Source organism: Hoplias malabaricus, chromosome 1 (genome assembly GCF_029633855.1).
Source record: "Hoplias malabaricus isolate fHopMal1 chromosome 1, fHopMal1.hap1, whole genome shotgun sequence".
NCBI classification, from domain to species: domain Eukaryota; kingdom Metazoa; phylum Chordata; class Actinopteri; order Characiformes; family Erythrinidae; genus Hoplias; species Hoplias malabaricus.
The window spans coordinates 36,269,547-36,284,721 of NC_089800.1; the positions used below are offsets into that span (position 1 = coordinate 36,269,547).

The 15,175-nt window shown below is 34.6% G+C and overlaps 1 protein-coding gene and 1 pseudogene across 2 annotated transcripts; one reads left to right on the plus strand and one right to left on the minus strand.

The window, feature by feature from the left end:
• Positions 1–925: 925 nt before the first annotated feature.
• LOC136710594 (uncharacterized) lies at positions 926–3,626 on the minus strand (annotated as a pseudogene).
• A 610-nt stretch (positions 3,627–4,236) lies between these two features.
• LOC136667062 (chromosome partition protein Smc-like) lies at positions 4,237–10,731 on the plus strand. 2 transcript variants are annotated; one of them, XM_066644990.1, is made up of 7 exons: positions 4,237–4,621; positions 5,025–5,069; positions 5,933–5,992; positions 6,651–6,710; positions 7,379–7,516; positions 9,010–9,219; positions 9,983–10,731. In XM_066644990.1, exons 1-7 carry the CDS (start codon positions 4,558–4,560, stop codon positions 10,291–10,293), a joined length of 888 nt encoding a protein of 295 aa, XP_066501087.1. In that variant the 5' UTR covers positions 4,237–4,557; the 3' UTR covers positions 10,294–10,731. The 2 variants fall into 2 exon arrangements, with proteins under 2 accessions (XP_066501087.1, XP_066501088.1); XM_066644991.1 differs by lacking the exon at positions 6,651–6,710.
• The last annotated feature ends 4,444 nt before the right edge of the window (positions 10,732–15,175 follow it).

Consider the following 15,175-nt stretch of genomic DNA (forward strand, 5'->3'; position numbering starts at 1 on the left):
TGTGCCTTATTTATAATCTGGTAACCATTTTACACACCTACCTTGTTGGTACCATTCTGATGTATAGTTCATTCTGGTGTTGTGTTCCATGTCAATGACAAGAGTTCAGTTTCAGGTCTTTTTCATGTGGTTCTTGACTTTAGAAGTGCTACTGTTCATATAAAATAAAAAAATCAACTTTCAACTTCCAATGATAATGCCCACATTCAAGATGTAATTACGCATGACTTAATGCCTTAATACTCATTACTTAATACCACTACAGGTCATTAGTTACTGCATTTACATATGATTATGTGCCCCACCAAGTAAAGTCATGACATAATACATATTTATAAGTCATCAGTTAATATATTGATATATCATTCATTTACAGTATGCATTAATAACTGTTAACATTGTGTTTATCAACGTAAAGCATTTGCTAAAATACTATTTCCAAATATGTTTCTTAGAATACAAAACATGAGGTAATGAACTGAGAGACAATGTAACATTTTTTACTTTTTATTTACATTTTTACGTCATCTGTCATTCAGAACACAGAAGTTATTCTTGTACTATACAGAAAATACCTGTAAACTTGCACAAATTATTTGGTAGAAAGACTCATCTTTAAACAAGAAACTATGGCTAATCCTTCTGTACATTCTCAAACATAAAAATGGTACCTTTATGCGTGTGAAAAAACATCCAACAATAAAACACAAATCACAGGTAACTTATTCAAAGCTTGCATTATAAACATGAACATGATGTCTAATCCTTCTGTACATTCTCAAACATAAAACATAACTGCCTTTATTCATTTAAATAATGTAAAAAAGTCATACATTTCAAAAAGCAAAAACCAAAGGTTAATTGTTTAAGTTATTAGAAATACTAAAGCCAATTATTCAAGAGGCCACAATTTCAGAATCCTCCATCTTTACACAGGAAACTGATGCCTAATATCCTTAAGCAAGCGCCCATGGGGACCATGTCTATGTTTCTCACCTAGCCAGTATGTCCACTCAGTGACTGAAAGGTGTTGTTTTAGCATTTGCTCTGTCCTGTTGCCTCGTAGCCTCCAGATTCTTGTTTTGTAGGTCAACCATGCTCGCTCAAGATGCTGGGTATGGGCTCCAGTGTGAGGATCTACAAACCACTGAGAGTGATTAACGCTAAAATGTGTGTAGCCCAATACCGTCAAAGCACCTCTGGGTACGCTCTCCATTCATCACTGATCAGTGTAGTACCTGGATGCACATGTTTAACGACAATCGGAACAAGATGATGCCGTGATCTTCTCTTCACAAGGCGCAAGACTGGATGGCGCTGTTCCCTCTTTACACCAAGCATACCAAACACCCACTTCTTTCTCCTCCAAGTGGGGGCAATCCTTCCTCGACCATACTGTTGGAATAAGATTTTATTAATGGATTAAGATCATGTAGGCCTGTTGGATTGAGGCCAGAGTGACTTCTTGTGTTTTTGTTTGTACTTTTTGGGACAAACTCTCTGTGCAGTCATAAACATTAGGCAGGACTTTTGGAAGTGAATAAAAACGAACTAATTCATCTTTATTTAGGGATGTACAAAGATACACTGCTCATGATTTTTGTTATGACTGATTAAATTTTTTTTACAACCAAACTGGACGATTGAGTGGTGGGTTTATTTCTTTGCCTTTTATTCAACAACTCAGGCATGATTTTTACTGTTTACTCTCATGTCTGAAACTGTCTAAAATAAAAAAAAAGTGCTGCAAGTGCTATTATCCTTATCTCTGTACATTTGCTGTTGTTTCCAGAAAAATAACTTATTGAAACCTACATTTCACCTACAAGACCTGACTTACTGTTTTTCCCAGAACCTAGAATGCAGCTCCCATATTCAATCAGCACAGCTTAACAGTATTTATAGAGCAATCTCATATGTTAGATACAATAACTATGGTATTAATGTAAGATTTAATTTCACGTAGCACGTAGAACATGTCTGATATGTTAATATGTGTAAATACTAGTGTCTTGCTAGAGTTTGCATGAAATACATAAATAAATAAATCATTTTTAAACCAGCAATAAGTTAGGTTTACTAGGAGTATAACAATACAGCTCACAATTTAATTCAATTCATGATACTGGCTCCAAAATTTGGTATTCTCACAGTATCTTGAACAAAATTTGAATGATGAAAAATAATGACAATTATGTTGTTACACAACATTCTAATGACTCTAGAGCTGGACGTGATTGGTGCTGATTTTTTTCAAACGTCATTGTACTACACAAGACTCTGTTACACCTCTACAATGCACATTTTCATCACAATATCTCAATGCATAGTTACAGCCCTAGTTTACCATCACTGGGGACTGTTACAACTGACTGTTATGATCACCAGGCCTGACCTATGAATTTAATGTATTCAAATATTCAAGGTATTCAAATATGTTTTAGCAAAACTACCCCAAGTCTTATAAGAAGAAAAATAAATATACCAAGTTTAAGATGAATCTCATTCACTCACCTTTCGCTTGTGGCAAAAGTTGCTTTCATCCAGAACAGCAAATTCTCTTTCACCTCCAATTATTTGCCCATGTTTTCTGGTATACCGTTTCATTGCACGGTGGCAGATATTCCTTAGAACCGAAGCCATCTTGGACAGTGTCCTAGAGCTTTTTGCAATTCCGTCTTGCATCATGTCCACCTGCCTAAGGTGCAAGCCTTGAGAGAACCTGCAAAGTCCATTCATCAGGTATTTTTAATGTTCATGTGTGATTTTTCAAAGTAAACTTTTTATGTTAGAGAAACCCAAAATTCAATGCCAAAAAATGACACTAAGAAACCTCCAGAAAAACTCATCTCTAACCACTGAACAGATATATTCCATTGCCAACATAGTCACATTTTGGTGAGGTTGAATTTATGGATTGCATTACATTGCTACAATATACAAATATCTATATTCTTTGTTCATCCATTTTATCATCTCCACTTTGAGCAGTGTATATTTATTTTTAAACAAAGACTGTTCTCCTACACTATAGAAACAATAGTTTGAGTTTAATATAAACTATACAGAAACTAATCAGAAAATAGTATGTGAAAGTGTGAAAGATTAACCATCAGGTTTTGGTGTACTGTATGTCAACATCTATTACAATCAAATCACTGAATTACACATTCCATTATTTTAGACTTACCTGTAAACATATGTCATCCATGACAACAAGCTGATATGGGATTTTTCAAAATAAAATCCCACTCTCAGAGTCCGGCTGTATTTTTTGCCTCTATGACTTTTATGCCGGCATTCCCTTTAAAGGTATAGTAAAAAATAAAAAGATGTAATTACAAATAATTATACATTTTTATATTAATTTATTTAATCCAAAATGAGCTTTTGCATTTCAGTTCCAGAGTTTCACTATATAATGTATATGTTCCTTGTAATATCAGGGTATTTACAGAACTTTTAAATGATCCAAAATCTACTGCAAACCATACCTGTCAACATATGGATTTAAAAATAAGGGATACTTTCTGGCACAAGGTACTTAAATTCAGTTTATATAATATATTATTGGAATGAGGATATGTACACATGACTTACATGTCTCTTATGCTGGGCAAATTCATGATGGGAATACAAAAACAATTATATTTTGAGTGTTGCTTAAATAAACCTTATGTAGAAAAAAATCTTTAAATTAGCTGTCAATATATAACATTAAAAAAATATAGCATTCGGTGCTTTTACTGCTCTAAAGACACTAGAATTTTCATCTAAAACAGACCCAAAGCATGTGTTTTTGCTTGTTGGGTTTGCTGCATATGAAAAGTGTCAGTACTTGATTTTCTTTTTACCCTGTTGGGTGCAGTTTGATGTTACAGTTACATATTGCAAATTTTAATTTAACTACTAGCTATGTATTAGGTACACCAAGGTAAAGGCATATTCATAAAATTCCTAATTAACTTATTAAAAAACGGTAGCTTACCACAACATTTTCTTAATGTCCATCTAGTACATAGAAGAAAAAAGCAATAAAGTAATATTTAAAACAAAAAGAAAACTCACCACACAAGGCCATCTGAGGTATCATTTCGTTTTTTCATCTTCATATCTTGACTACATCTTGGGCACTTGACTGTATTTGCTAGCAGCTTTCTTTTCTGCAGCCATTTGATGAGCTTAGTGTTTCTTCTACCAGGGACACGAATTAGAAGATGTAATAATTCTCTGGTTAGGTTCATTACATTCACGTTCTATACTAAAGCAGGAGAGAAACCCCGGCGTGCGTACCACTGATATAATAGAGAGGAGTGTAAGCATTATACATATTTTAAGAAAAGTACAAATTAATGGAACGGCACCTACTCTGGAAGTTTTTACAAACTGGGATAACACCAAAGATCTCCAAGACCCACCCGAGCTTCATATTCGATTGGAAAGACAACCCGCCACTGTTTTACCAATCATGAACCCCCGCAACAAAAAAAAAGTGAGCTAGAAACTGTACGCCCCGCAGCAGAAGCGCGCCAAGTTCCTGCGGAGTGCAGTGAGGAAATGGCGAGCAGGAGAATAAAACGGTCTGGCAAAGCGTCAGCAAAATATACCAGCGATGTATATGGTTAGTAAACGAGTGAAATTTGTGTCATAAGTTGTCGTAGAGTACACAACACTTTGAAAGTGTTTTCCCCTTTTCCTAACGTAGTAGCTTAGCTTGTCTGAAATTGTAAACTCTCCAGCTAGTTCTAGTTAATTCTGACATAGCTAGCTAGCTTTGGACATGATGGAATGTTCAACACGCCACTGTATACTACTGCTAATGTTTGTTTACTTTTCCATTTGGTGTGTTGTAGCTTTAGAAATGTTTTAATATTTGCATACACACTTTTAATAGTTTTTCATAAACTTTTCAATTATAATTATAATATTTGCTTCTAGCCAAGGGTATTTAGCATGTAGTTACAGCTTGCAGCATCCCAACTTATTTTAACCTCATTTCTTTTTGTCTTTTTTACATACTGCAGAGGTACCTGCCCCCAAACATGTTCGGAAAGAAGTTTTAGAACCGGGTAAGTTAACTTAAATTTGCTTATTGTTAGCATAGCATTTGTCTTGGACTGCAAATCTTTATAGCTAGATTTGTGGAGTGAAATTCCCGCGGACTAGTTTGGCAGGTTTGGGTGCTGAATGAATTTTAATGTTGCCGGTAGAATTTTTGTATAATACAATAGTATACTGAGTAATAAATAAATTTTAAACATATTTATTTATACCGTGACCCTGAAATGGAAAAGCGGAAAAGATGATGATGATGATGATGATGATGAATATTTATTTATTGGAAGCTTTTCTGAATCATTCTGTAAGTGACACTAGGCTATACACTTTCTTTTTGTTTAGGAATACAGTCAAGACTAGAGACAGTTAAAATATGCATTCATAAAATATACAAAAAAAAGACATATGCTAAGATTGAGAGCTGGTAAGTTCTTGTTATCTCACCTGCTCTCATTTAGCATTGATCATTAGTTGTTAACAGCTGATTTTGTCAGGCTAGTCTAATAATGACAGATTATAGTACCAATATAGAGTTTTGAAATAAGATCAGATAAAGAGAGCCTGTTAACAGTATCCAGTGGTTGTCAGTTTCTTCACCTAGTTGATTTGTACACAGATGTCAAAGTTAGTTAACACTGCAGCATTAGTAAGACAACTTTTCAAGATATGGTTCCAACAAGAGTAAAAATGCTGAATTGTTTGAGACTCACAGTCTGTGTAAGAATTAGCAGCCGTTCTTCTAAAACTATCAAAAATCCACAATTAGGTGAAGTGTTCAAATAATCACACCATCATTGATAATAATAAAAACAATAATAGTGTTTTTTTTTGTGTGTGTTTGTTTTACATATTTGTACATTTTAAATTGTTTCAGATCTACCCACCACCTCAGGGAGGAAAGCGGTGAAGCAGACTGCAGAACATGCTGATAAACGTACTGGCATTTTCTGTATTTCAGAGCAGTGTGATTTTTTTTAGTCAGTATAGACAACTGTGGCCAGTTTAATATAATATCACTTTATTAACTCCATGACATGTTTTTGTCCATTGTGACACACATAATATATATATTTTAGTGTTTCTCACACTGTAGCAAAAACACCAAGACTTTAACACATGACGTCTTGTTAAAAATTTTCTCAGTACTCACCTGTTAAGTAAACATTAGATGAATCAGAGGTGTAACCACATCTAGGCATTCTTTCAAACTAAGAGGAAGCAAACTCAGCAAACACAAATTTACTAGTTACGTGTAGTAGTTTTGATGCTACTGTAGAGTTGTTGTTGCTACTCACTTTCTCTGCATTGTTATAGCGCTCATAATTGCGCATTTTATATGGTCAAAATATACTTTTTCATTGACCACATAACGTTGTGCCACCAAATTATAACATATGGGTGGGAACCCTGTAATTCATTCTCTTGTTAAAGATTAAGATATAATGCACAAATGTACAAAGGAAGTTATTTATATAAACAGTTACTTGCTGAAATTAATTAGATGAATTTTGGAAATATTGCTAGTATAATTGTAAAGGATGCAAAAGGTTACTGTTTAAATGTTTTATCTTCATGTTTATGCCTTGTGCTAGTTAAGGACCATCATTCAATAACCACTGAACCTGTAGAACAGATGAAGGAAAGTCAAACTTGTATGTATATTTTCTCAGTTGATCACCTAGAAGACGGTGATATGAAATTAATAGAACAAGTGAATTTGTATTGTGAGAAGATATTAACATAATCTGCATTTTGATTTGCAAGGAAGCCAGTACCTTTTTGTAGGAATTACTATATGTGTTTATTTTGTATGTTTATTCATGCTGGAAATAACAGATAATTTATAATATATAGTATATATATAATAATAGCAGATAATTTGACTAGTGACCTAATTTCACTCTTAAAATCAATTGTTTGCTTAATTAAAGGGTTCTTTGCAATATGAAAGTGTTCTTCACATTGATGGACAATGTGCTGTAAAGGGTTTGTTATAGAACTTTTTGAGAAGGGTTCTTATTACTAAAAACATGACATCGTAACAATAGCAACACACTGTTTGGTGCTACATAGAACATTTTTCAAAAAGGTTCTGTATCAAACACTCTGCAATACATTCTCCATAAATTTGAAGAGCCCTTTAATCATACAAAGGGTTCTTTGAGTGTTCATGGTTCTATATAGAACCATTTACTTTTCTATAGGACCCTTGAATGACCATCATTTTTAATAGTATACTTGACATGATTTTTTTCATTATGGTATGTTAGCAAAAAAACTAAAACTGAAATTCCTGACTTTTTCTGATTTGATTTTCAAGCTGCTCCTACTGTCCAATCTGCATTTCAAAACGCAAAACAGTCACTAGAGATGCAGAAGGTGAAGATCATTAGTCTGGAAGAAAAGGTTGCATCCTTAGTAGAAGAAAGAAATTATCTTCGTGAGAGGCTTGAGGACAGTAAGTATGCAAACTATGTAAATTATTGCGTTCCAAGTCAGCACCCTCAAAATGTGCATTCTACCTGTTTATAATATTTGAATATCTAATTGTAGCATGGCCTGTGCTACTTTGGGAGGAGGAAGGACACTGGAGTTAGGGTTGTGGGTTTCAACGGTCATTTTAACTTTATTATCACACACAAAACAAAGAAACCAAACCAAAAAAAACTGCCATTTTTTAATGGCTTCTACCTAGACTTTTCTGTGTTTTCTTTAAACACAAGCGTTTTAGCTTGTCAGTATGTGCTTTTATTGCTCTTACCTCTCTGCTTCTTTTAAAGGCACTCATGCTACCCAAGCCAAACCAGCATCAGCTGGCTCTCATTTAGGACATTGTGAGCACCTTAGCCAAGAGGGAAAGACCGTCCATTGCTTTGCCTCCCTGTTGCTACCCCCAGTCTTCTGCTTGGCCTATAGGATAAAATGTCATACATTGTACGGTGGCCTTGCCGTGAAACTGGAAGCAAGACTCGGGAAGCAGTTCTTGGGGCTTGGGTGCCACTCATGTCTCTCCTCATCTTCCCACCCTCTCTCATGGCTCTTATCCTCTTCTTGTCATCACTTGTGGCTGACATTCGTGCACAGGGTTATGTTTCATCATAGGAAATGGAGAAATTAGGCAGGCCAATTCAGTGATGCCACTTTTGAAGGTTTAGCTTGAGTTTATTACATAAGTAAACATGTTTGTTCAAGTTGTCACAAACACATTGCCAAGTATGTGTAGTTAAGACTTGTTTGAGAATGCAAAGATAATGAATACATCAGGCTCTAACCCAGCTTTATTGGTAACTAGTCTAACTACATTAGCTTACATTAGCTAGGTCCAGAAACAGTGAAAATATATTTCTCTGACAAAATAACATTTTGGCACATTGTTCATTATGGAGAAAATTCTTTGTGTAAAAGACGAAGATGAGTCCATGTCCAGAATTATACAGGTTAGCTGTTTCAGTCTTTACCTGAAGTGGGAGTCTCCGCCACATATCCAATATGATTATTTTTGATTGGTTAAACATATTTTCATGTTTTTGCCATTTTTCTTTGCTTGCATTGAACTGGAAATTTGTTCATTAATCTTTCCAGATATTCAAATATCAAAATTAGTCAGAATGCACTGCCTTAATCATGAAAGCTTATCAATTATTAAATTGATAAATCATTGGATGAGCAAAAAATAAAACATTACAATAATTCATAAAAAATGATGCAGAGGGAGAATCTTGCTGTTACCGGGTGTTACAGTTGTTTTAATGGCATGTTTGCATTAAGAATTAAAATTGAAATGACCATTCCACTGCAAATTTCTGAGATTGTGTTTCTAAAGTTGCATTTAGTTTGTATTAGTTTCATGAACTAAAGAATGATGCATCATAAGGACCATTAATAATAGTATTAAGTGTAGATGGCTGGTTGGACAAAAACCCAATATAATTTAAATGCTTTCTGTCGTAGCTCTGAAATTGAAGCTAGGTGATTTGCATCAGCTCCAGTCATCTGCAGCACCTCAGCCATCAACTCTTTGGTTGTCTGCACCTCAGCATACCCCAACTTCTACAGACTCATCAGAGTCTTCTGATTCAGAGGATTCAGAGGCCTCACTCAAAAAGAAGAAGCAAAAGAAAAAGAAATCAAAGAAACTGAAGACTGATTATTTCAGCCGAGGTATGTTAACATTGCCAATAACTGAGCTATAACCAGAGATGGGTAGTTTACAAAAGTTCCGGATAAAAAGATTTGTTGTAATCACTTGGATTTTGTGATTAGTCCAGCAGGTACATTTCAGTAATAAAATCAACGAGGTAATAAAATACACTGTATTGCCAAAAGTATTCACTAACTTATCCAAATAATTGAATTCAGGTATTCCAATCACTCTCTGTGAATCATGCTTCGCCGTCTGGCGATCCAATGGACGAGTCTGAGTTTGGCAGTTGCCAGGAGAACGGGATTTGTCTGACTGCATTGTGCCAAATGTACAGTTTGGTGGAGGGGGATTATGGTGTGTGGCTGTTTTTCAGGAGTTAGTCTCTGCCCCTTAGTTCCAGTGAAAGGAACACTTAATGTTTCAGCACGCCAAGATATTTTGGACAATTTTTTGCTCCCAAATTTGTGGGAACAGTTTGTGGATGGCCCTTTACTGTTCCAGCATTACACTGCATACCAGTGCAGTAACAAGCTAATGCATTTTGCAATAAAGTGTATCATAACTTCCACATGATTTCAACTACACACCTCTGGCTATACAACTTAAAATGCAAATGAGACACAGAACATACAATACATTTCTGGGATAGCATGCATACCTAGCATGGACTCTTTGTTTCAGTTTAAAAATGGGTAGAAGTCACTGTCATGTATTTTACAATTGTTTAAATCATAACTGTACATTGTGTGTGTGTGTTGGGTATGTTTACATATGTTTCAGTGAGAACACCTGAAGATTCCATCAAGCGGTACAACAAAGTTTTGGAGCGGGTGAAGCAAGGTTTGACGAAGACGGAGGCATACTGCAGGACACATGTGGACAGAAACACAATCGTTAACCAGGTCTCTATAGCAGAGTTGGCAGTGGTTAATCCTGAAATGTTCCGTGCCTTGAGAGTTAATTTCAAAAAGGGTAGCAACTTGCAAAAGTTTGCTAAGCTTTGTGAAGACCAGTGTTTACTTGAGCCAAATCAAACCAGGATAAGTGCACTGAAAGAGAGAGGGGATCTCCTTGACATTAAAGGAAACTAAGTGCATTTGGAAGATTGTCTCTGAAAATAAATGTTTTATTTGATGGGTCTGATTTAAGTAAAAAAATGTTGTTGTTTTTTTGTTTATTTTGTTTAAAGACAAATTCCCTTCATAGTTCTTAAGAACCTACTGAAGGAGTTATCTTTTATTTTATTTGAAATGCAGGTTTTGTCATAGCCATAATCATTCACTGGTTTGAAGTAAAGGTACCATGTTCATGTTTATAATGCAGGCTTTGAATAAGTTACCTGTGATTTGTGTTTTATTGTTGGATGTTTTTTTCACACGCATAAAGGTACCATTTTTATGTTTGAGAATGTACAGAAGGATTAGCCATAGTTTCTTGTTTAAAGATGAGTCTTTCTACCAAATAATTTGTGCAAGTTTACAGGTATTTTCTGTATAGTACAAGAATAACTTCTGTGTTCTGAATGACAGATGACGTAAAAATGTAAATAAAAAGTAAAAAATGTTACATTGTCTTCATTACCTCATGTTTTGTATTCTAAGAAACATATTTGGAAATAGTATTTTAGCAAATGCTTTACGTTGATAAACACAATGTTAACAGTTATTAATGCATACTGTAAATGAATGATATATCAATATATTAACTGATGACTTATAAATATGTATTATGTCATGACTTTACTTGGTGGGGCACATAATCATATGTAAATGCAGTAACTAATGACCTGTAGTGGTATTAAGTAATGAGTATTAAGGCATTAAGTCATGCGTAATTACATCTTGAATGTGGGCATTATCATTGGAAGTTGAAAGTTGATTTTTTTATTTTATATGAACAGTAGCACTTCTAAAGTCAAGAACCACATGAAAAAGACCTGAAACTGAACTCTTGTCATTGACATGGAACACAACACCAGAATGAACTATACATCAGAATGGTACCAACAAGGTAGGTGTGTAAAATGGTTACCAGATTATAAATAAGGCACAACTTATTACACATACTATATGAACCATGAGGGCCAAATTTTGAGATATTTTTTTTAAACAGAAACAAAAACCTGTGACTAATTTTCCTTATGGTTATTTTTTCTGCCATGTTACTCTGTAAGTGGGTTAGGCTAATTATTTAATTAATTAATATGGCCAATAACAACCCTAAAGTCAAGTGACTTTATATAAGTAATTACAAAACTCGTAATAAACTCATAATAATCACTTAATCATTGCTTATGTCCCTGGCTATAAATTTGCCTACATCAATGCACAAAGATATGTAACACACAGTATCCAAATAGATCCAATATGTAAAGGGTGTTAATTAATAAGGCAAGTCATAGTGTTAATTAAGAGATTGAATTAACGAGATGTTGATACTTAATATTTACCCTTGCTAATGGCGATTTATGTATGAGTAATGTGGTCATTAATGTATATCCTTTGTTAGTTCCTGATATATTAAGCATTAATGTATGTATTAATATACTATGAGGAGATCATTCATGACGTATTAATATATGCTTATTTGTGCACCCGTATTGTAAAGTGTTACCGAATTGTCATTAAGACCATCTTCTCTCTCAACACTAGGTGGATGTTCTTTACTCAGATCATCATGATCAGGACTGGTTAATGAATTTTGACTTAAGTTTATCAGATTATCATTTAATCTCAAAAGACTTTGGTTTAGTTCATAGAAAATGTCTGACAAAGTTTCAGGATTATTTTCAGAGGTATTAACAGGAGATGTTAAACATTCAAAGTTTCGGGTTGGATTAGAAGGTTCTGACAATCTGTCATTTAGATGATTTATAGCATCTAACAGAAAAGGATTCAAAGTTGTACATGTGTCGTGTTCATTGAGTGTGTTTTGTAACTTCAATAAGCTCTGCTCCAGTTCAAAGAAAACATCATGCAAACTTTCAGCTGTATTTTCCACAGTATTGTTAGGAGATGTTAAACATTCATAGTTTGGGTTGTGATTATGAATTACTGACGAACTGTAATTAAGCTGATTTACAGCTTTTAATATAAAGGGATTCAGAGTTGTACACATATCGTGTTCATTCAATGTAGTTTCTCATTTTGAAATAGTTTGCTTTAGTTCACAAATTATATGAGTGCTATTTAAATCTTCTGAAAAAGGACTGATGTTACACTTCTTAGCTTCAGTGTTTAAAACCTCATTTTTAGGATGTTTCTGCGCCATTTGACTAATACAATATTTAATATACAATAAAACAAAATGAATAAAAAATCATTAAAATAAGTATTACATTCTTGAGTCAGCAATTGATGGCTCTTCACAGACACCAGCATCCGTAGAGAGTAGCATCATAATAGTACCAGAATGTTTTTACTGAAATATAAAGATAAAATAATGTTTCAATTAGGACTAGGAAATACACATAAAATTATAAATTACATAATATATTTTTTTTACTTACAGGAAAGAATTTCATCATAAGTGACTATGTATCCAGTTCATAACTGATTAGGACGCTTGACTAAAGAGATACAAAAAACTTCATGAATAACAGTATAAAATACACATATATATATATATATATATATATATATATATATATTTATATATATACAGTTATATAGATATATTTACTTTCCCTAAGGACTTAGTCTTGGAACATGTAAAATGTTAGCTATCGTGTCTGTTCTTCTTTTGTTCTTAATCTAAAATAAATAATTAAATAAATATAATGAAATATAAAATAATATTCTTAAAATAATCTTAAACATGTTAAGTAATTTTTTAAGGCTTTTAAAATAACAGAATATCAGTTCTTACATGTAGATTTTTTTTTTTTTTTTTTGCTCAAGTTGGAGCTGCCTGCTAAATGTCAAACAAACGTCGCTCTCAGTTGTTTTTGGTAAAATGGATCATTTTCAGCTTTAAATGACCGCTCTTCTGAATTGCTGAGTCATTTATCATCAAATCAGATGTATGTAACAAGGGGGTTGGGGATAGGTAACTTTGTAAAACTGGGTGGGGGTCCTATACTAGATGTTCATATTTGTTTTTGAAGGGAAAGATACAATAAACTAATGATTGTCTTTTCAACCAGAAACAGAATTTTTTTTTATCACTAAAACACTTTGAATTTGGACTCATATGATCATATTGTACAGTCTCAGAGATGATGTCTGGTGTTAAAATCTTTGAAGTCCTCAATTTTGACCAAAATATGACGTGTGTACCAAAAAGTGTGTACCCCGCACCCAAAAGTGGGTATAATAGTGCATCCCCTAGTGGATGTCCCTGAAATGACATATACACACTTTGCTGTCATGTGTCACGCCTTCGTCCTGTCATGTCTGTTGTCCCCGGCCATGTGCTTTTAGCACATGGCTATGTTTTGTTTATGTCCTTGTCTCCGCCTCCTCGTCCGTGTCATCTGTTAACCAGTCCTCCTCGTTATCTGTCACAGGTGCGTCTCGTCAGTGCCTTGTATTTAAATCGCCTTCCTGCACTTCCTGTTTGTTGGTCATTGTTCCCTGTATCATGTCAAGTCTGTCGTGTTCTCTTGTTCTCTCGTTCTTTGTCAAGTTTGTCGAGTTATTAGTCTCCACATTGTCGCTGTATTTCCTCTGTCGTTTCGTTCTTTAGTCTGTCTGTCCCGTTAGTCCTGTTTAACTCCCCGTGTCCCGTTTATCCTGCCTGGATCCCCGTTTCTTGTCTTTTGTTAATAGTCTCTTTGTTTTGTTATTATTTGTTATTAAAGGTTATCTGTGTTTTAGCGAATGCGTCCGCTCCGTCAGTCCACCCCACGTTCCTGACATCATGTGACTATAATTAGCCAATAGGGCTTTTTATAGTGTTTTAAACTAAAAAACACAGTACCAACACATCGAATGTTATGTATTTTGAAATCATGTGACTAATAGGGCTCATTTAAGAACTTAGCATGTAATAAAGCAGTAATTTTCCAATGCTAGCTATACTAAGAAGTGTAGGTTTAAGTATTAAATTTAGGCTGCTGCAAACAATCTTTTAAATATTATTTTTGTATTGAAAATTCTCACCAAGATTTTTAGATATTTTAATTAATTAATTAAGATTTTATTTATTGCTTAGGCCATTTGGCTTAAATTTCTTTTACACTGAGAATAAAATATATTTATATATTTTTTATTTATTTATACTGATGTGGACGTCATTAAATAGTTTAGCTATTTCTAAAAGTATAATTTATTTATTTTTAGATGATAAAATGCATTACAGATATGTATAGTCATAAATAAATTATAAATATGTTAAATTAGTGGTTTTAACAGTGAAAATTAATTTATGGATATATGGACTTCGATTTCCACTAATCAAATTTAAAAATGTAGATATAATTAGAATTTCTACTGGTATGAATGCAAATGATGATGCTTACAAATGTATTTATTACTAGTACAAATGTAATTATAGATGAACCCTAATAAGAATATCCATCCATCCATCCATTATCCACCGCTTATCCGGGTTCGGGTCGCAGGGGAAGCAGTCGGAGCAAAGAAACCCAGACCTCCCTCTCCCCAGCCACCGACTCTAGCTCCTCCGGGGATATACCGAGGCGTTCCCAGGCCAGTCGAGACATATAGTCTCTCCAGCGTGTTCTTGGTCTGCCCCGGGGCCTCCGCCCCGTTGGACATGCCCGGAACACCTCTCCAGGAAGGCGTCCAGGAGGCATCCGAACCAGATGCCCGAACCACCTCAACTGGCTCCTCTCGACGTGGAGGAGCAGCGGCTCCACTCCGAGTCTCTCCCGGATGTCCGAGCTCCTAACCCTGTCTCTAAGGGAGAGTCCAGACATCCTGCGGAGAAAACTCATTTCAGCCGCTTGTACCTGCGATCTCGTTCTTTCGGTCACTACCCAAAGCTCGTGACCATAGGTGAGGGTTGGGA

What these genes read in the sequence shown, in the direction of transcription:
- LOC136667062 (XM_066644990.1), top strand. Translation starts at nt 4,558, where the DNA reads ATGGCGAGCAGGAGAATAAAACGGTCTGGCAAAGCGTCAGCAAAATAT. An exon ending in ATATACCAGCGATGTATATG is followed by an intron (nt 4,622 to 5,024) that starts GTTAGTAAACGA and finishes TACATACTGCAG; the next exon opens with AGGTACCTGCCCCCAAACAT. An exon ending in GACTGATTATTTCAGCCGAG is followed by an intron (nt 9,220 to 9,982) that starts GTATGTTAACAT and finishes CATATGTTTCAG; the next exon opens with TGAGAACACCTGAAGATTCC.